General features: G+C 43.2%; 1 protein-coding gene across 1 annotated transcript in view; it reads right to left on the bottom strand.

The window, feature by feature from the left end:
• Window positions 1–1,676: 1,676 nt before the first annotated feature.
• DARS2 (aspartyl-tRNA synthetase 2, mitochondrial) overlaps window positions 1,677–20,959 on the bottom strand; it is a 26,407-nt gene continuing 7,124 nt past the window's right edge. The window contains exons 6-17 of the mRNA XM_066624917.1: window positions 19,973–20,096; window positions 19,829–19,875; window positions 19,315–19,421; window positions 16,686–16,755; window positions 14,819–14,998; window positions 13,277–13,384; window positions 11,070–11,132; window positions 8,828–8,980; window positions 8,127–8,345; window positions 6,227–6,337; window positions 5,005–5,080; window positions 1,677–3,624 (exon numbers count right to left, since the gene is read on the bottom strand). Of these exons, the coding sequence (XP_066481014.1) occupies window positions 3,437–3,624; window positions 5,005–5,080; window positions 6,227–6,337; window positions 8,127–8,345; window positions 8,828–8,980; window positions 11,070–11,132; window positions 13,277–13,384; window positions 14,819–14,998; window positions 16,686–16,755; window positions 19,315–19,421; window positions 19,829–19,875; window positions 19,973–20,096 (1,446 nt within the window). The 3' untranslated portion in view covers window positions 1,677–3,436. The remainder of the gene's footprint in view (window positions 3,625–5,004; window positions 5,081–6,226; window positions 6,338–8,126; window positions 8,346–8,827; window positions 8,981–11,069; window positions 11,133–13,276; window positions 13,385–14,818; window positions 14,999–16,685; window positions 16,756–19,314; window positions 19,422–19,828; window positions 19,876–19,972; window positions 20,097–20,959) is intronic.

Raw genomic sequence — 20,959 nt, 5'->3', positions numbered from 1 at the left:
ATCTCGTCCAAATGCAGCTTTTTCATTTGAATATTTAGATGTATCCTGCCTTTTTCTTTTTATTGCTTGCTAACTCTTAATGAGAGAAGTGCATTGGTTGTATAGAGACTAGTGGTCTGTGGGCCAGAGCATGGCTTTGCCTGATTCAACCTGTGAACTATCAGCCTGGTACAAGTATTAGTTAAAATATGACATATATGTCAACTAGTGATGTTCTAGTCTCAATACACTGCCAGCTTAATTGTCACAATATTGTAGAGTTTTTTTTACTGTTGTACTATTCATAATGCTAGAATATACACCTGCAGTAGTTTGGTATAACGGCCAAGGATGCTTAGTTCTTGACTGTTAAGGGGGAGTTGGGTAGCTCTTGCTAGTATATAAAGGCCTCCATTTTGCCCAGGAAACCTGTAAGCCCTGGGAAAATATATTGCTGTCCTACCACAGGAGTGTCAGACTCATTTCATACAGCTGTGAGTTGGAAGTAATGTCAATAAGCAGGAAGTGACCAAAATTGGAACTCTAGGAAAATATGCAAATTTTGATCACTCATAATCATAAACCATAATCACAAGCACCATGATACCTAAAACAAGGCTAATGCTATTCTGATGTATGATGCAACAACTAGTACAGGTAGGGAAATATACTGAAAGTGCATACTATGTTATACAGGTGGGACCTTTGTCCCATCTTGCCTGGATGCCTTTAAGAGGGGATTAGACAAATTTCTGGAGGAAAAGTTCATTACTGTTTGCAATTCTTAGTAGGTAGGTGTAAGCTCTTGGTTTTACAGGCAAAGTGCCTCTGAGTGCCAGATGCTGGGAAGGGCACCAGGACCCAGGTTGTGTCTGTCTTGTGTGCTCCCTCATTTGGTGGGCCACTGTGAGATACAGGAAGCTGGACTAGATGGACCCTTGGCTTGATGCAGTGGGGCTCTGTGTTATGGTATCCATGGGGATCCAACCCTCTCGGGTAGCAGGGTCTGTCTTTAAAAACCAAAAAGCATGCCAAATTCACATTTTCTACTGCCATGTTTCCTGCTCTTTAGCAGTTCTGTGGAGGTTCCTTGCTCCTCCCAGGTTTAGCCCAGAATGCATCAGTCTAAAATCCCATGTAGTGAGGTGAGGAGGAACAGAACCACCGCTCCATAGCAGAAATACTATTTTATGTGAATAAGTTGACAGCTGCATAAGCCAAGACCAGGGGCGTCCAAACTTTCTGGCAGGAGGGCCCATCTCTTACACTCTGTTGAGGGCTGGGGAAAAATTAAATTACATTTAAAATTTGAATTTACATAAATGAATATATTAGAGATTGATGGTCTTGCAATAGCTCAAGGCCTATAAAAAGACCTTGCACAAAACAAGGCTGGCCTTTCCTTTGCTGCTTCATCACAGAAGAAGTAAAACAGCAAGCAGTGGAGGGAGCCCTCTGCTCATGCCAGAGATTGAACAGTCACCCTTGCACTGATAGCAGTAGTGCTGGGCCAGCATAGGCTACAGCAAGTCTCTGGAGGGCCAGAGGCTCATGGGAGACAGGGCTCCCTGTGGGCTGGAGGTCCACAAGGGCTACAAGTGGCCCCCATGCCAGGGTTTGACTACCCCTGGCCAAGACTCATCTAATTTTGTCATATCCTGATGGAAGCAGACTTTTTCAAGGAACAAGATGTCATCTTGGTTTTTCAGTAACTTTATTCATGCAGAAATCTTTAACCAATGTGGCTCATACAGAGCTTAAGTGTGAATAAAATCAAACTAGGCTAGTCATCTCTTCAAGTTTAACTTGGAAAGCAATCATTTCTGAAAAACATCTGGCTCAATGTCTTGCATATCTGAAAGCAAGTTGGTGAGTGTTTATATTCTGCTTGAGATGCTTAATGTAGAAGCTTACATGGATACCACAGCCTGCAGCCAAGAGGCTTTTTATATTCATGTTTTAAATTGCATGTTAATATTGTCTATTACATGACCTTGATAGTGCTCATTCTCTGCAAAGGGTTGGCATTTCTACTGCTGGGATGCCCCTCCTGGGAGGTAGGATGGGACCTTGATTGATGGATACTCCTCCCATGTTGGGGGGGGTGTCCCTTCCAGTCCCCAGTTCTGGTCCTGCCTTCCAAGAGTAAGGACAGTGCTGTGCTGCACAACCTTCACTTTGGACTTCAGCAGCTGGGTTAGGTTTTTGTTGTTCATGCTGGAGCAGCAGGTTGAACTCTTAACTGGAATTTAAATTGGGTACTATAAGGTACTTCCAGGGCCACCCTTCAAACTAATAACAAAGGCCCCCTTGGGATGATTAACCTACAAGATATATTTTCTTGGCATCAGTTTAGGAAGAAGAAACTTGGCACTTAGAGCACTGTCAAACCTAGCGTTGTGCATCTTTCACAAAGATAAAGTAGCATTAAGGCCAGACTTGGCACTTATACCTAAGGAGAACTCCCCCCTGTTCCATGAGACACGAGTAAATGTCATTAGAGTTGGAAGAGACCCAAAAGGTAATTTAGTCCAACACCCTGCCTATAGCAGGAAATCCTACAGCATCTCTAGTAAGTGCATGTTAAACCTGCTTGAAGAGCTCCAGTGAGGGGAGCATCCACCAATCTGTTCCTTGAAAGATCTGCAACATGGCTACTCAGTTCACACATTTACCAGCGACTACAAACTTGACAGTTTCCTTAGCCAAAGTGGTCTGCAGCAAGAGTGCATCACAAAAGGTGCTCCCACCCTGCATAGTTTGAGCTCTGTTATATCTCAAAGGGTCATTAATGTCCCCCTTTGTCTACCAAAGAAAAAAGTGGATTTCATCCCATAAACTTCTGGGATGAGGGCCATTCCACCCACAAAAAGTCTAGGTTCAGGCAGTTTTTCTGAATAGGGCAGCTATGAGGGGGGCGGAGATAGTAGGGTCACCTGTGGGAAGCTTGTTCCATATATCTGTTTTGTGAAGGGGCACTAGTGCTATTTGGATGGTTGTTTAAGACAGGAAATTGAGGGTGGATGTAGCTTTTCCAGCTCTTGGCCCTGCCTCCAACATCATAGGAGAGAAAATCCCAAAGGGTCAAGATCAACAGGGACTTTACAGTAACAAACTCCCATTTTCTCTTCCCTTTATTGAAATCATCTCAATTAAGGAAAAGCCTCTGATAGCAATGCTAAAATGAAGGCTCCATTTTAAGAGGATTCCTCTATCTACTGTTACATTTCTTATTGTAATCTCATGGGTCAAAACCATCTAATCAAGATATTCTCCCCCAGACAGCAAGACCAACAGAACACATTGCAATGTGAAAAATTTGTAAAATCATCCATTGTTGTCAATAAGTGCAGCTATATCCACTTTTCCACCAGTTGCAGAAACCCAGCAGTTTCACATATCAGACTAGCACAACAGAAATGGAGAATGGAGTACAGTCTGGCTACTGGTCTTCCTATCAGCTGCTTTTGGCTTCGGCTTGTTGAAGAGGTGGTATAACCTGGATGTGATATGGCTCAAGTTCTTCTGGAGCAACATTATCTGGAGCATTGCTCATCAGGTCTCTTCCCTTGAAGGATTTGGGAAAGGCAATGACATCTCGAATACTGGGAGCCCCAACCAGAAGACAGATGAGCCTGTCAAGCCCTAGAGGATGAAGATGCCAAGAATAAACTACCATCCAGCTTACTTGGTTTTTCAACAGTTGGTTAAAAAGTGGCTGCAAACACTGATTTTCCATACCTCCATACAATTTCCATTAGCTCTCCTGCATAGCACATTTTACAGGCAAAAGGTGTCCTGTTCAATCCCTACTATTTTCAGATAGGGCTGTTAAAATTTGGAAAGCTAGACAGGCTAATGGCTTGATGCACATGGCAGTATCACAAATTTATATAAGGACTATGCTCAGTTTGTATAATATTGTGACAGAAGTGATAATATTGACATGAGAGGTGTATGACTTTGATGTCACAGGCTTAACTACTGTGTTGTAGTGGCTGGAGCACTGGACTTGGGGCAGGAAGACCAGTGTAACCACCAGGGTTCCAGCTAAGCTCCACAAAGCTTGGAGCTCAGCAACCTGGAGATTCAGAAATAACATGTGACATAACTGCCAAGCATCCGGAGACAACACTGCACAGCAGCAGCAGGATTCATGCAGCAGTTCAGACACCTTGCAGGTAACACAGGTCACCACCTGGCCCTGTAGCTTGCAGGGTGACCCTAGGCCATTCACTGGGTCAGCCTTCACTGGGTTGCTGTTCAGATGTGAAAGAGCCACATACATTGTCCTGAATGCCTTGGAGGAAAAGTAGTGGCTCTTCCTCTAGCCACAAATACCCCTAGAGCTGCGGTTTTCAAACTCCCAGGGAGTTTGAAAGCCACAGTAAGTTCTTGTGGAGGTGGGGGGAGGCAGCAGAGGTAGGGGGAAGGCAGCAGTGCTATCACCAGAATTGCACCACTCTGGGGGGCTGCAGGGGCTTGGGTGCACTTACCCGAGCCTCCTGCAGGTGAGGGGAGCCCTGTGCAGCTGGGCACAGGGCTCCCTGAAGCTTCACAAGTGAAAGTGGAGTGATCGTGCTCTGCTTCTGCTAAACCAGAAGCCACAGTCTGAAAAGCCCTGCCCTAGAGGTTTTACACGGACAAAAATGGACTGTTACCTAGGCAAATCTCAATAGATGTATGAACATCTTGTTTGCTATATCTCTCAGTTATGGCCAAAGGAGGTTGAGGTACTACCCCACCTTGATTTTGTGAGGCTCTTTCCTCCTTCCTTGGATATCTACAGTTGCTTCCTAGCTTTTGCAGAATGCTCTGGAACAATTCGCTCAGTTGCTAGTTTTCCTGCTGTACACTTACATTTTAATGTTTTCCCTTCTGGGATTGCAACTGGAATGGGATGGTGTTAGATTTTTACCCAGAGACTGTTACCTCAATGTCAGTGGTAACAAAGAAGCTAAAGACAGGGGTAAGCTGCAAATCAGTCAGTGTCAAAATCCAGGGAAAATCTCATCAGCCACTGACCTAATGCAATTCCTCCATGAGGGGGTGCTCCACAGTCCAGAGCTTCAAGCAGGTGAAAAAGCAAGTTGGTGTCTTCCTGGAACAACAGTAATAAATTGTTAATAAGCAGCATAGTTTAAGAGCATAAAGGGCTGGGCTTAGAGGACCTTAGAGGGTTCAGTTCAGTAAGACCTTTATTGGCATAAATAGAGGGTTCAAATTTTGGTTCAGTCACGACAACATCCCCAAGAGGCTTTCAGGAACCAAAGACAGATTTATATATGACATGGGACCAGGGGCAGATCCAGTGTTTGTGGGTTTTTTTGGTGGGGGGGGGCATGAACACTCCCTTAACTCCAGAGCCCAGGTCAACCAGGTGGGTAGACTTGGGTTCCAGCCTGGACTTGGAGCCCAGATCTACCTGCAGGGTAGACCTGGGCTCCTGATTCAGCTTATGGCCTCTGTGGCCATTTGCTGGGCCGATAGATAGACCTGGGCTCCCACTTGCCAGGCCAGGATTTCCATTCCAACTCAGCTCAGTTGGCTACCAATGCCATGCACAGTGGGCATTCCCCTGGCTCCCAACTTTGCTCCCTGCTGGTGTGACAGTTTGTGGAGCCATGCACCCATAGTTTCCCCCCCCCCCGGATCTGCCCATGGGACACAAGTGCTAACCTGTGTAAACATTCCGTGCACACCTGGTCATATTTAAATGCATCTGACATAGGTATTGGGCCCTTTCATATGTAGTATTAGGCATGCCAAACATGCACCTGCTTGCACCATCAGTGCTAGTGTTAACACAAAGGAGCCAGTGCATGTAAATAAGTAGATATAGACATAGCTGGGTACATGAGGAACACTGAACTGGGTAAAGCAGTCATTTTCAACCAATGAGCTGTGGCACACTGGTGTGCTGCTAATGATGCCCAGGAGTTTGAGAAAGGAGTAGGGCCATTTGGGGATGTAAGCCCCCCCCCCCCCCCAACAGCACAGTGTGCCTTGTCAGTCGTCAAAAAACTGATGGTGTGCCTTGACCATTTTAGTGCCTTGCCAGTGTGCCATGAGTTGAAAAAGGTTGAAAATCACTGGGGTAAGGGGTTTATCCATGGATTGTATCAAATGCAAGTTAGGCCTTAGTCTTACTCATCTGATACAGTAGGCTGTTGTACGAAATATGTCACAACTAAGAATGAGGACTGCTAGGACTGATGATGACACCCAAAGCCTCTCTAGCCATTACCTTCAGCACTGTCTCAAGAATGAAATGCTGCTGCTGTGCATTGTGGATTCGAATGGAGCCACCTCCAATCTCGCTACCATTCAGCACTAGATCATAGTGCTGACCACGGACCTAGCAGGAGGCATGGAAAAGAAATGAGACTATACAGTTCCTTCTATTTCACAGAAATTACAAGGGGTGCTGTCTTTGTTGTGAGGCCCTTCCCCAAGTGATCAATCACCCAGAATTTCTCAGCATACTTCTGGTGCAAAACAGTGCAAAGGCAGAGTCTTCTGTTCTTCAAACAGATAAAAAGAGAAAACACTGTGATAAATACATGAAGTCTGGGCTTTCATATGGAGGAGATGAGGGCTTGTATTATTAATTACAACATTTTGCTAATAGGAAGGGTACAATTTATGAAAATGGGCTGCCAAAGGATATGCAAGTGAAAAAGGTTGAACCATGAATCAAATCCACCTTTAAGCCCAAAGCTCTATATATAACATACAACATATAACATAATTGAGAGTGTGCAATTCAGTTCACAGCAGTGAGATGAGCTGAATATAGTTGCAAATCTTTTTACTCAGAAGTAGACCCACCGCTTTCCATGGGTGTTATTCTTAAGTAATGGTGCACTGAATTGTAGCCTGGGACTTTATTTCAAATGGAAAGAAGGATCCCATCCTGGTGTTTCAAAAAACAGACCTCTGCCAAATGCAAAGCCTTTGCAAAAGGAACCAGGCTGCAGCAACATTTGCAAAATTCTCTGGAGGAGAATAGAAGGTTAACTTTGGCTGGAATTTCCCTGGAAAGTTACTATAGAAGCTTAAGGAGGTGCCTGCCTGAGGTGATCCAGAAACTAAACTTTTCAGAGTTGAAAGGCTCTGCCCTCTGATTGACCCGGATATAAGGCAAAGTGATAATTTGAGTTTGATTACTTGACAAAAATTTTATATAGGCGAGTAAATGTTTGAGTAAACTCAAACTCAAGTAAACTCAAACTATAGTTTGAGTAAACTATAGGCGAGTAAATGTTTGAGATGAGGGGGTGGGGGTGGAAGAGGAAGATGGAAGTGATGAGACCAGAAAGTGTGTTCAGTTACACATACTTAGGCTCTCTCTCATTTAGGGCAGGGATTCCCAAACTGGTGGGTTGCAACCCACCAGCCTGGGAAGTTCTGTCTCTGGCCCCTTAAGGGATAGGAAAGGGGGGAAGGCAGCAATGCCATCCCCTGGATTTTGTGATGAAAACCGAAGTGGGCATTTTAAAAAACTTTTTCAGATGTTTGGGAGCTTAGGGAATCCTGCAGAGGGATCCACAGACTCCCTGGATTCCCCAGAAGAATGGCAGGTAAGTGTACAAGCCTCCCTGTCCCTGGCAGTAGCGTGTTGCTGCCTTTCCCGCAACTCCGAGAGTTTGAGAACCAACAGAGGAGGACTAAGGGCTCGTATCAAAGGTTCATGGAAAAAGTGGATTTTGAGAAGGAATTTTAAGAACTGGCACAATGGATGAATTTATTATTTTTGAATTTTATTAAAATAATTTAATAAAATTAAAAAATTTAAATTAAAATTTTTTTTAAAAATATTATTATTTTTAATTACTATTATAATTTATAATTTGTTACTGGCTACTTTGGAAACAATAGTCAAAGACTGACAGGTGGAATAAAATAATATAAATGTAAGCAATTACCTTTGACGGGATTGAAAATTAGCTGCGATATAGAAACTATATATTTGAATGACACTTGGTTTTATCTCCAAGGAAGATTCCAACTGCACGAGAAACCTGGACAAGGTCAGCACATGCCGTAGAATCTAGCACAAGTTGGTTTGCTCTTCCTCTTCTATCCCTGCTTGACTTTGTGGTGTACACAAAAACATCTGCTAGAAAACAAATGGAAAAAGTCACCTTTGCAGGGTCTCTGTAGAGGAGGTGCTCGTCAGAGGGGTGAGGAGCAGTGAAGGGATGATGAGCAGATTCCAACTCCCTAGGATTTTCTTCTCTGGGGAGGAAGAGTGGAAAATCCACAACCCACAGGAAGTGAAAGGCAGAGGGGTCACGAAGCGGCAGGCCTCTTGCTTCCAGAAGATCAGCACTTACCACGCGCACCTTCCCCAATGAAGAGCACTAAAATAAAAAAGGCAGGGAGGGAAGAAAGGTGACAAAAGATTCAAGCTTGAGGAGGGCTTCAACATACTAAGTAGCTCTACTCCCATGCTTTATTAGTAGTTCCGTCAGTGACTAGGGCAAATCACTTAATACTGAAGCATACAGATAGATAATGTGGTGAATTGGCTTAAATGGACCGCATTCACCAAATAGTTCTAGGATCAAAAAGCTTCCAAGAGTTAAGACTCTTATAAATTCAGTCATGAAAGGAGTAGCTTGAACAACTTGGCAATTCACTTTGCTGAACATAGTTTACCTGTGATTTTGGCTGATTGCCAAAACAGGAGAGTTGTTAAGAACCTAGTGGATCACAATACAGAAATGGTGGGCCACGTTCAGCTTGGAGGATCACGTTGTCCTAGCCAGAAACAGAGTCAGCAGGTAGGACTCTGCAACTGCCAGTGACAAAAGACTTGGCCCACTCTTGAGTTTCTTCTTACCACTTTCTCATGCTCTCCAACTGCCAGCAACACTACATCATCCACATTGGCCTGAACTGCTCTGATGAGCTCCAATTTTTGTTCTTCATTCAGGATTCTACCAAGTTGAGATTTCACACTGCCATCAGACCTCAAAATGAAGTGCAATATTCCCTGTTCAGAAGAGCAGAGCAGAGAGGGAGTTCATATGCTTCCTGAAAAAGTATGCAGATTCAAAGAAACCAAAGTTGCAGTCTGACTGCTTCCCACCCAAGTATAACAATGTATTCTGAATAACAACTGTTATTCTGATGTTGTTAAAACAAATACTGGGCAATGAACACAATTAGTTAAGGTTTTTTTTAATCAAGTGGGCATATTTTTTAAAAGTCACTGATTCATTGAAGGCATTTCTGCAAAAGAATCAGCTAAAACATTCCTGCATGAACTGACACCAACAATCGGAGAATCAGAAATATGAATGGCGAGAATCATTAAAGTGGGCACATGGAAAGAAGACTGAGAGAAACAGGTGGCCTGACCACAGCTTTTATCACTGCACTATTAAAGTTTTTTTTCCCCAAATAGGAGCAGAGGTGGTCTAAAAAAAGGGATCAAGAATTGGCAGTTGGGAGAGGATCTGCATTTAGCCTGATTCCCAATGTAATCTCAAATCCCAAATCTCTCTACGCCTGTACTCCTCAGCTGTTTTCTTCTGCGTGAGCCCAGATGCAAGGAACTCTGCAACCTTCCTACTGAGCCTTACCCTCCTCCTCCTGTGCCCCATCAGCTGCTCACTCTTGTGACCTTGTGATTTAATAACAATTTTATCCTTAAGGCACTGCAAACAAACTAAGGGCCAAATCCTTGCCAATTTTCCAGCACCAGTGCAGCCACAATGCACCCCGTGGTAAGGGAAGAAACATTTCCTTACCTTGAGGAGGCCTGTTCCTCCAACACAGGACGCAGCGCACACCCTGTTGGCATGCCTGCATCAGTGCTGGAAAGTTGGATAGGATTGGGCCCTAAATCAATGCGCCAAAGTAGGAAACACTAACAAATGCCTTGCTGGATCACACTAAGGTCCACCAAGTCCAGTACTCCTTCTCTAACAACAGTCAGCCAGGTGTCTCTGGAAGCCCACAGTCAAGGCATGAAGGTGATAGCATTTCCCTGTTTCTCCCACACATCCTGCTCTAAGAGGGTCTTATTATTACAAACCATTTCACTATTACGATTAACAGGCATTGATAGGTCTACCTTCCTGTCATGAAAGAGGAAAAGGACTTCTTGCGACCAGTCGCTGATCCAGGGCAATGATGCCTAGTGCCAAGCACTCACTCCCACTTTTCTAATTGGTTTAACGTGCAGTTTGGTGGGACAAGGCTTGGTAGATCTAGACCGCTGCCACCAGCCCAAGAGATCTGGCTCCTAGAGGAGTTCCCTGGGCAAAACCCCTCCCCAAGAATGTTATTCAGGGTTGTTGAAATGCCCTCACTCTGACAGTACTACCTGCAGAGTGAGGAGGCTGACAAATCCACTGATCCCAGAACACAGCAGAGATTTTAAGCCAAAAGGTTTTATAACATATGTTAAAAAACGTAAACAGGCTTGGTTCCTCACAGAATAAACATCCCCGGAATGATGCTGGCTCTGCAGCGAAGCCTCACACATGCAGGCCCTGCTGGACTAGGCTGAGAGCCTGGATCCCAACCTGGCTAGCCTGAGCTGAGGCGACCAAGAGCTCCCAGAGTCTGGAGGAGGAGGACAGACCAACACAAACAGAACCTGACACTCCTGGCTGATACTTGGTCCCTTTCTGTACTTGGGGCTCTCCCCAGCAGCCTTCCACTCTGCTCACCAGAGTGGGCTCTCCCTGTCTTGCCCTGTCAGAAGCATGCAGAAGAAAGAGCAAGAATCTCCTCAGGTTTGGTGATCTTTTTCCCTGCCCCCACTTTCCTGGCTCTCTAATTGGCAGGCTCCCCCTGGAACCCAAAGCACCTTAGAATTGGAGGGAGAATCCTCCACAGTGAAATACAGCTGTTAACTATTTCATCACACTTCCTTAATTATGTTCTCACTTATAAGCAGCATATACTTTATACTGTGCTTTTTTCCCCTTTCCTTGTTAAATTAACAAAACCTCAGGCGCAACCCACTGGAAAGTCCTCTGATTCTAGTTCATTAAAATGAATGGGACCCATACAAAATCATATCACACACCAAACAGGAGAAGATTCTGATGGAAGTATTGGTGCCTTACCTGGTTCAACTGAGACTTGGTTAGTTCATTTAAGGACTCCAAATCTTTATTCTTAAGGTATCTCTAGAGGAAAAAAAGAAGATAAACAGAGAAACACAAATAATTGAACTGTCCACTATATCTCACTTAATACATACTGGTGTCTTGCCTATTCTTCTTTCCCACATGAAATTCTTGGTTTCAGGATTATGCTAGATTCCCCCCCCCCCCAGTTTTCCATATTTTATTAAACATTGTTTCACATTATATTTTGCAGTTCTCTCAGAAAAGACATTACAGATATATCTCACACAGCAGTAAGAAATCAGCAAGACAGTTTTCACCAAACAACAAATACAAGCCAAGAAAGAATATGTCAAAAAAATAAAATTCTGTTTCCAGCCACTTAAAATTTTAACTTCTCCATTATCTTTACTAGGTCTAATAGTCTAATACATGACTATACATGATCAAGTTGTATATTAATACATGCAGAACTAGTCATACTCGAATTTATTTAACACACTTCATCTTAATTACCACCAAGAGATCAAAAAGGAACCATTTTGAAAATAAGTTGTCTGGTTGCCCTGATTACTTTCAACTGATATCCAGGAGATACAGTTGTATTGTGAAAATATTGTCACAAGAACCCAATAATGCACTTTTCTTTGGTAATTTGTTCCAAAACGTCAGATGTTGAAGTTTCTGCCACAGAACAGAGCTATTTCTCTCTCTAAAAGCTGATTTTAAAGGTGCCTCCTGTGCTCTTAGGCACCACGGTTATCAGTTTACACAAAGGTTATCAGTTTCATTATAGAACACAAATTACATGGCTCTATCTTACTTCAATACAAACAGCCACAATGTTAAACCTACTGCTACAGCTGAAATGCTGCTTAGATGGTTTGTTTTTGAATTAGCGTTCACATAAGCTATATCCTTCCCTCCATACACACAGCCATGATGTTGAAAATACTGTTATTGGCTGATGACTGGTCTAGAGGGCAGGAGGTCTGGTCTAGAGGATTGAGCCTCCATTTGCCTGAAGATAACATCCGAAGGTCGCCAGTTTGAGGCCACCGGCACCATGAATGGCGAGACCTTGAAGCAGCTGACGAGCTGAGTTATTCCACCTGCTCTTGGAGAGAGGAAGGAGCTGCTTGTCAGCCTGCGTGGGAGGAATCTGGAGGCCAGAAAGTGATAACAGACCACAAAAGATCCATCTGAAATGTGCGGTTCTTGAAAGACAGAACCTTTCTTCAATTGTAAAAATCCCTACAGGGATTTAGAACAGCCTGCCTATGTAAACTGCCTTGAATTAAAGTCTGAGGAGAAATCTGATGACCAAGAAAGACGGTATATAAATACCTGCATTTATTATTATTATTATGTGAATGCAAGTGTTCGGTAGCACATCACTGACTGGCTTATCTACCACCTACAAGGTCCTGCTGGTGGCAATCATGAGGCCATAAATAGATAATCATATAGTGAACCTTGTTTTACTATGAAGAATCCATTGGAAAGTGATTTGAATGTAAAGTAAACCCACTGTAAAGTGGGGATGTAGTGTATTCCCTTTCCCTTATCACTGAATAATTACAATCAGCAGCCACTCATTGAAGGAAAGCCACCCAAGCCTGAAGCTATGCCTTCTAGAAACGTATGTCCCCGTTAAATCCTCCTGAGGTGTGAAAGGAGGAGAGCTGGAAATAGAAATAGAAGAAAGAGAAAAGCATCTCTTATTCATGCATACAAGTTACTGTCTCATCCTACCAGCATGCTTCTAGACAATCTGACAGGCTTCTACATTTTGAAGAGGGGAAAAAAAACATGTGCAACTCTGATATCACATTTATATAAATATATATAGAAGACAGAAAAATATTCCCAATGACTCTCTTTCATGCTTTAGCAGACGGTAGTACTCCTACAGTGTAATACAGCTATAAACAACAACACACTAAGAAGTATTCCAATCCCTGCGAACTTTCCTTTCTTCTGGTACAGTCATTGCTTAATAAAGGTGCTACAAACCCCATTACAAGGATCTATTGAGATAATATATGTGTAGGATACATTTTCAATAAAATATTAACAAAACAGATCCCCCCCCCCCATTAAAATGATAAAAGTATTTGACTTCTATTACCTTTGTCAGGCCTTTGATTTCTAAAAAGTTCAAAACACCCCCACCCCAGGAAATAGAGTACAGCATCACTCACCAATCCTTGGGGAATGCAAATAGCCTTCACTGTGCCCCAAGGCTCCCTGAGAGACTTCTGCAGAAATCCAACTTCCACACTCCTGAATGTGTCACTGACATCAACAATCTGAGCATTGAAGTAAGAATGGGAAGGGGCAAGCACAGAAAAGGTAAGAAATAACAGAAAGCAGTGATAGATGCTTAGCTTTTGAATACAATAAGAAGTGGGACTGGCAACTGAAGGGAGGGGTTCAACCTGTCCCTAAACTCAAAAGACCTTCCCTAGCCCTTCTCACTGTACATGGCTTGCATCCACATAAGACACAGATAAAATGCTCTGTAACTCAGTCCTTCTGTTTGAATGGGAACAGAGGCTTTGGCAGGGTTCTCGCCTTCTGCCCCCCAAATCCCAGCCAACAAACTCTCTTGTCAGACTAGCAAGGTAATTCAGCATAAGCTTTTGTGGGCTGGAGCCTACTGGTGCCTCTCATAAAGATAAGCTTGGTAAGTCTCACAGTCCCTAAGGTTTCATACACCTCAGCGGCTCACTCATGCCAAGTGTCAGTCAGTTCATGCACAGCAGTGAACAGTTGAGACGCATAATTTAATGAAATGTCATTGTAATAAAAACAAAAAACAAAATGCTATGTGCGCCACTCATCCAATGCCTTTATACTAATTGGCTAGGACAGTGTTTTTCAAACTGTGGGTTGGAACCTACTAGGTAGGTCGCAAGCCAATTTCAGGTGGGTCCCCATTCATTTCACTATTTTATTTTTAATATATTAGACTTGATGCTACCATGGTAAGTGACTGCATTTGGGGAAAATGTTACTGATCTGTTCCTTTAACATGCTATTGTGTATTTATGATAATAAATGGGAATTACTCCTGGGAAAGTGTGGGTAGGATTGCAGCCTAGGACTGTTAAAAATTTCCTGCTTGATGATGTCATGACATCACTTCCAGTGGGTTCTGACAGATTCTCATTCTTAAAAGTGGGTCCCGGTGCTAAAAGTTTGAGAACCATTGGCTAGGACAATGGAGTAGATTTATTGCTTAACAGCTGGACAGAATACTGTCTGCACATTTTTCTTTAAACCTACATAAAGCAAAGGACATTGAAGCTACTATTGTGTCTTTTTCCTCTTAAGAAAAAACTAAAACTGAAAACTCAGAAATAAAAATGAAGTTCCCTTTTGAGTCAGCCCTGTCCCTTATGCTACTGCCCCTGAATGCTACTTGCTACTCATCCCTACATTCAGGATGCAGAGTAGCTGATTAAAGCTGTGCTTGAAGTGTGCGCCACTGAACTGACAAATGGAAGCTGATGCAACTCTTCTTTCTAAACTGTTCCTGTCCTTCAGGCTAAGTGATCAATGGGAAGAGATATCAAGAAAGGCATTCAGGAGTCTTGACATTCCCTCAAGAACCGAGCTGGTAGTAAGAGAGGGTCAGTTACCATTTCCAGAAATACAGTCAAAGTCATTGCAAAGGAACTTCAATGCAGGTGACTTCTTAGCTTATCTCAGCAGGATATTTCCGGTAGATGAGAACAAACCTTCATTCCAAAACGAGTGTCTGGTTTATCAGTCCCATAAGTAGCCATTGCCTCATCATAACTGATAGAAGGGAAGGGTGCTGTAATAGGTCCCTTTTCCTCAGGCCAGGAATATTGAAGTAAGCCTTCAGTCAGAGCCCGAATCCCAGCTTGGTCTACAAATGACATCTCAATATCAATCTTTAGGGGACAAAAAGGAGGGAAAACTTATAGTGCCATAATCTTGATGTTATAAACAAAACAAAGAATATTTTCTAACAGAAGGGCTGTCATAATGCTGCAAATCCACAGAAGTGGTACTTTTTGGTCAATAAGAACATAAGAAGAGCCCTGCTGGATCAGGCCAAAGGCCCATCTAGTTCCGCTTCCTGTATCTCAGTGGCCCACCAAATGCCCCAGGGAGCACACAAGACAACAGACACAACCTGCATCCTGGTGCCCTCCCCTGCATCTGGCAATCAGAGACAGCCTGCCTCTAAAACCAAGAGCTTGCACATACCAACTGTGACTCGCAACCCGTAATGAACTTTTCCTCCAGAAATTTGTCCAATTCCCTTTTAAAGGCACCCAGGCAACATGCCATCACTACTTCCTGTTGCAAAGAGTTACACAAACTAATTACATGCTGGGTAGAGAAATATTTTCTTCTTTCTGTGCTAACTCTCCCAACACTCAACTTTCGTTGATGTCCCCTGGTTCTGGTGTTATGTGAAAGGGAATAAAGCGTCTCTCTAACTACTCTCTTCATCCCCTGAGGGATGAAATGATATTTACTTATAATAACTATGCTAACTCATTCTTATTCCAATGAGCTCAGCATATAAGAGCCTGACCCCCGAACCCCATTTTATCCTCATAAGGTAGGTTAGGTTGAGTGTAAATGGTCCCTGGGAGTTTCATAGCTAAGTGGGGATTTAAATCTGGGAATCCCCATTCCCGTTCTAACTAGTACATGACACAAGCTCTCTAAACAATATCTGTACTAGGACACCATTCCATGTGTAAAGTAAAAGATTCTGATGAGAATCTGTTTTGTTCTGTTGTCAATCAATTGTATTCCCACCACAACAGTTTGTGTAGAAGATTGTGCTCCCAACCTTAACTCCAGGACAATCAGAAAGAATTTTGGTTACTGCAATCCCCCTTGGCTGCTGCTGCTCTTTACCTGCCCGGGGGGGGGGTATCTAATAGGTTTGTGTGTTACATTGAGTTGTGAAGGTGACTGCAGGTGCAGTAGGGCTGGCCCATACTGGTGTACAGGCATGCTATCCTGGGCCTGTCCCAAACACTGATGCTTCCCTGTAATAAACATTGAACTAGCAGCCACACAGCTATAGCTACCCATTTATGTCAAAGCCCGTTGGAAGAACCTGCTTTATAGAGCATTGCCCAGCAGATGAAACACCCAGGAAATGTTTTGCTAAAATAATAATGCTACTGATATTGATGCTTGATGAATTTTAAAAAGATTATTGAACAGGGATTGGAACCTAAGTTTCATTGGAGTGCTGCTCCATCACTGGAAGCTCCAAGAATAGAAGAGTTGAGTTGTGCAAGCAGAAGGGGCCTTTGTATGAGCGCAACTATTTTCATTCCTTGAAGGTGCTTCTGACAAATTAGCTGTACACTGCTGAAACTCAAGGTCCAACTTTCTGTCTCCAATATTAACAAGTTCAGGTTTCTGTGGTTAGGATTCTTGATTCCAAGTCTGTAGCAAAAGAAAACTATCTGTGGCAGGCAGGTCAAGCCTTCTCAGCCACACAGGTGACACGCACTGTTTACTGCTAAGGACATGTTTACAATTTCCTTATGGCTTTTAAACCTTGCCCCAAGCCACAAAACATACCTAGTAATATAAGTAAGTTACCTGAGTGAATTCAGGCTGCCTGTCTGGTTTTGAGCCTTCATCTCGATAGCAGCGGGCGACCTGAAAGTACCTATCATTGCAACAGAACAGCACTGTGGTTATTTTTCTGATTACAAAATAGAATGAGGTTTCCCAAACTGTGGGTCAGGACTCACCAGTGGGTTGCGAGCTAATTTTTGGCGGGTCGCAAGAAAAAACACAACAAAAAAACTTTGCAAGCTCTCTTGCCTAGTTTGCAGAAGGAGACTGCAGTGCAGGCAATCCACATGAAGAGACTGCCCTTGTGGCTAACCTGGGGTATCAGGTAATCTTCATACCCCCAAATTAAAATGTCACATTTTCCTGTTTTCTCTAGTAATTTGCATGTTGCAGATTGCGTATGAATCAAGTTTTAGCCTTTTGTCTGGCCTGGAAGACTCTACTTGCACATCACGCTTTCCAGTTCAGCTTTCTGGGTACCCTGGAATGACTGTAAAGGTTTGGAGGGGAAAAGGTCTGTAGATTCCATTTCTAGGGAGAATCTAGCAAATATCTAAATATATTAGTCTCTAGCAGCCTCAGGAGCAGAGACCCTGATTAGTATTAACAATTTTTAAATTATTAATACAACTATTATTTCTTTCTATGAGACATTTGTCTATGCGGGTCATGACACATTGTCATTTTAAAAAGCGAGTCCTGATGCTAGAAAGTTTGAAAAGCACTGAAGTATCCCGTGGCCTTTCCCACACCCATTACCTTAGTTTACCTTCATTACATTCACGTGAAGTAATAACTTGTCTTGCTTCCATTAAAGGCTAAAAGCAGAGAGCTTATGGCAAGATGAGTAGTCAGGGAGCCTGCAGGCTAGAACTGAGACTAAGAGCAAACAGGAAGCAGGAAGTTAATGTTTACTCTTAGCCTCCAATCTAGCCTGCAAGTTTCCTGCCTGCTTGTCTTGATATAAACTCTGCTTATGGTATTTGGTATAACAATACATCTTATTACTTTGTGCAAATGTAATAAACAAAGGTAATGGGTGGGAGGGCATGGAGATAGGGCATGAACCTAGTTATGGTTCTCGGTATTGGGGGAATGTATTCCTCATGAATAAGGGGGGGGAGGCACCTGTATTCTGTAAGTGTTGGGAAGTCCAATCCTATGCCCCAATGGTGCACCAAAATGACCACTACTGTACCCTGTGGGGCTGGAGCAGCCACCGAAGTCTCCTCAGGATAGGGGAATGTTTGTTCCCTTACCATGGGTAAAGCCCGAGTAGGCCCAATGAATCTCTTCACAGCTGCACCAGTTATTTTGGAAGGGGCTAGGAGGGGGCATAGGATTCAGTGGCAGACTTGCCACCCTCTCCCAGGCTGGTCCTCCTTCTGCCAACACTCCCCCCACCCAGTTCTGCCCCCTCCCTGTCTTCTTCCACCATCCCCCCACCCCAAAATGCCTTCCCGCTGGCTGGTGGGGACTCTTACTGCTGGTCGTTCGTCCTTGATGTCTTCTAGGTGCTGAGGCTCAGTGCCGACTGGCACAGGCCTCATTGCCAGAGTTGCATCGTCCACGCCGGCACAGAAGTGCCTTATAGAACTTTTGCAACAGTGGTCGCCTGGTCAGTGCTGTGGCTACCAGCGCTGCCCAGGTATAGGATCGGGCCCTAACTCTTTCCATTATCAGCAAAAGGAGTAAGAATAGTAGGTGAGGAAGCAGAGAGAAAGAGGGAGAAAGAGAAGGCAATAGTTAATGGTGAGTAGGAGTGACAATTGGTAGCCTTTATCATTTGATCTGTTGCCCATCACCACCTTCTCAATGGTGGATTACTAAATTTAGCTGTTGACACCTGCATACAAAAAAAGAATGCCACAGGTTACACATAAGAAAAAAAGAGTTGGTGATCCTCTTAGGATAGCCTGAATGGTTCTAAAGCTTCCATAATCTAGGACGACCAACCAGCAACCTGCAAGCAATACTCAGCCCATAACACAACTTATCTGGCTTCTACTGACCCCATCAAATGTGAACCAAGAGGAGATTAAAGGTTTACCCACAATAAAGAGAAATACCGTACATTTGCAAGTTGCAGGAAATCGTTACACCATATATGAGTGCATATAGGTCATGATGAAGTCCTTGCAATCACGGCTCCATAGCAGAGGTTCCCAAACTGGTGGGTCACGACCCACCAGGGGAATTAGAAGTAGAGCACTCCACTTTAAGGGGAGTGGCCCTGCTTTGATGACAGAAACAGCGCTTCAGAGATTGCAGCACTGCCATTGCCAAGGGGCTTTTTACTTACCTGGGGTGCAGTGCTAGCCTCCTGCAGGATCCTAGAGGCTCACAGCCTCCTCTGATCTCCTCTGCAGCTTATTAACAAAGCCCTTACCTGTGATCTAAACCTACTTCCTGTTTTCAGGGCAGCCAGTGCTGCCCCCCAGGTAAGTAAAAAGCCCCTTGACAGCGGCTGTGCTGTGATCACTGAAGCACTGTTGCTGCACTCCTCCCTACCCACACAGACACTTAGCTGGTTCCCAACTTCCCTGTAAGAGTTTGGGAACCACTACTCCATAGAGTTCTTCTCCAATTTCTTTAGAGTATGCTCCCTAGAAAACTTTTTTTTTGCCTAAGAAGGGCTCAAGAAACTCACCTGTCCAGGCCTCCTACCATTAGTAGCTGCTTAAACTGCTGTGGACTCTGGGGCAGCGAATAAAACTTCCCAGGCTCCCGTGATGGCACCACAAATTCCTTTGCACCCTGGTAATAAAAGAAGGTGTAATGCAAAGCAAAAATGAGATACATAGTTTGTATACAGTTATCCTTCACCTTACTATTAAAACAAGCAAAATTTTTAAACTTTCTTGGGATAGGAGATTATGGATGTGGACCACTGCATAATAACAAATCAGTGCCACAAGACATTTAGGTTTTTCCTTTGTTCAGTCTGAAACTATCAAAGAAACTGAACACAACATAGCTCAGCCTAGAACAGAAGAAGTTCCCACTTTGAGGACAGTAATGGTGCTTTCAATCACAGCTGTGGCAAGTGTTAGATTCTGCCTTTTGTTTTAGGAAGGATTAATCTAAAACTTTTTTGAAGCATACATTTGGGACAATTAAGAGTTAAAAAAATCAATACAGAAAAAACTTATTAGCATACCTACCCCTGGAGTCTTCTTGAACAGTGTTGGCGTTTCTATATCCACAAATCCTAAAACAATGATTGTACTATTTGTTAGCAACATAGTTAATGAAAGAAAAAAAAGAAATAATCACATGACAGATAAAATGAGCTGCACAGCCCTCACCATGATGATTACAGAGGTATTCTCGCATTTTCATCACTATTTGTGATCTCAAACGTAGGTTGTATTGCATCTGGACACTGCGCAAATCCAGATAGCGGTACTGCATTCGCAAGGCCTCATTTTTCTAAGCAGACGAAGACGAGATTATACTTAAGAGGAAAATCACAAATGAAATATATCAAAGTTGCTTCCAAAACTACAAACATGAGCAAATGTCATAACATACAAACTGCACATCACTCAACCAGAAGTCAAGCTTGAATGAATTAACAAGTAATATGGAACAGCACAAATGCCCTCACCCCAAACAAGCAAAGACACAATTGCCAGAGTCTAGCATGTGGACATCTGTTGATTTTATCATTTTCTTCTGAACTCACTAGCTAACTCCTGTCTGAGTATATGGATCAAAGTTCCATGTAGGCTGTCATTTTGTGACAGCACAGAATGGGATACTGGGCATTGAATTATGGCTGCAAAGCTATGTGTAAAAAGGGTACAGGCAATAGCTTGTGTACTCACAGAAAGTAAAAGGATAGGTGAAGAACATTGTCATTGGTTAACCCATTTTTGCCAGGCCCACAGGTGTACACATTTGGTCCCTGATGCGTACATGCAACTTTGGGCAGAAATGGCTAAAGGGAGGGGATTCAGTGCCCTGCAGAGCTGACTGCCCCTTGCCTAGCAAAATCAAAATTATACAAAATATTAAAAATTGCAGAATTACAGAAAGTAAAATAAATCAAAGTTATTAAATTTATTCAATTTGTATAATTTACAAAAATCATAAAATTGATCTTTTGTGGGTGCAGACTTTCAGTTTATTTTAAAGCACAATACACGCACACCTTTGATTGAGATGCATTCTACTCTAGAAGCACAGCAGTGCTTATGCACCCTGCTTTTCACACTCACAGAACTCTAGAGGTGCCACAGACATCCTTCTTTCCAAGATTTCACTAATTACTTCTCTGTTTGCAAAGCAGA

This window comes from Tiliqua scincoides, chromosome 4, assembly GCF_035046505.1.
Source record: "Tiliqua scincoides isolate rTilSci1 chromosome 4, rTilSci1.hap2, whole genome shotgun sequence".
NCBI lineage: Eukaryota > Metazoa > Chordata > Lepidosauria > Squamata > Scincidae > Tiliqua > Tiliqua scincoides.
This window is presented reverse-complemented; position numbering and strand designations above follow the sequence as displayed.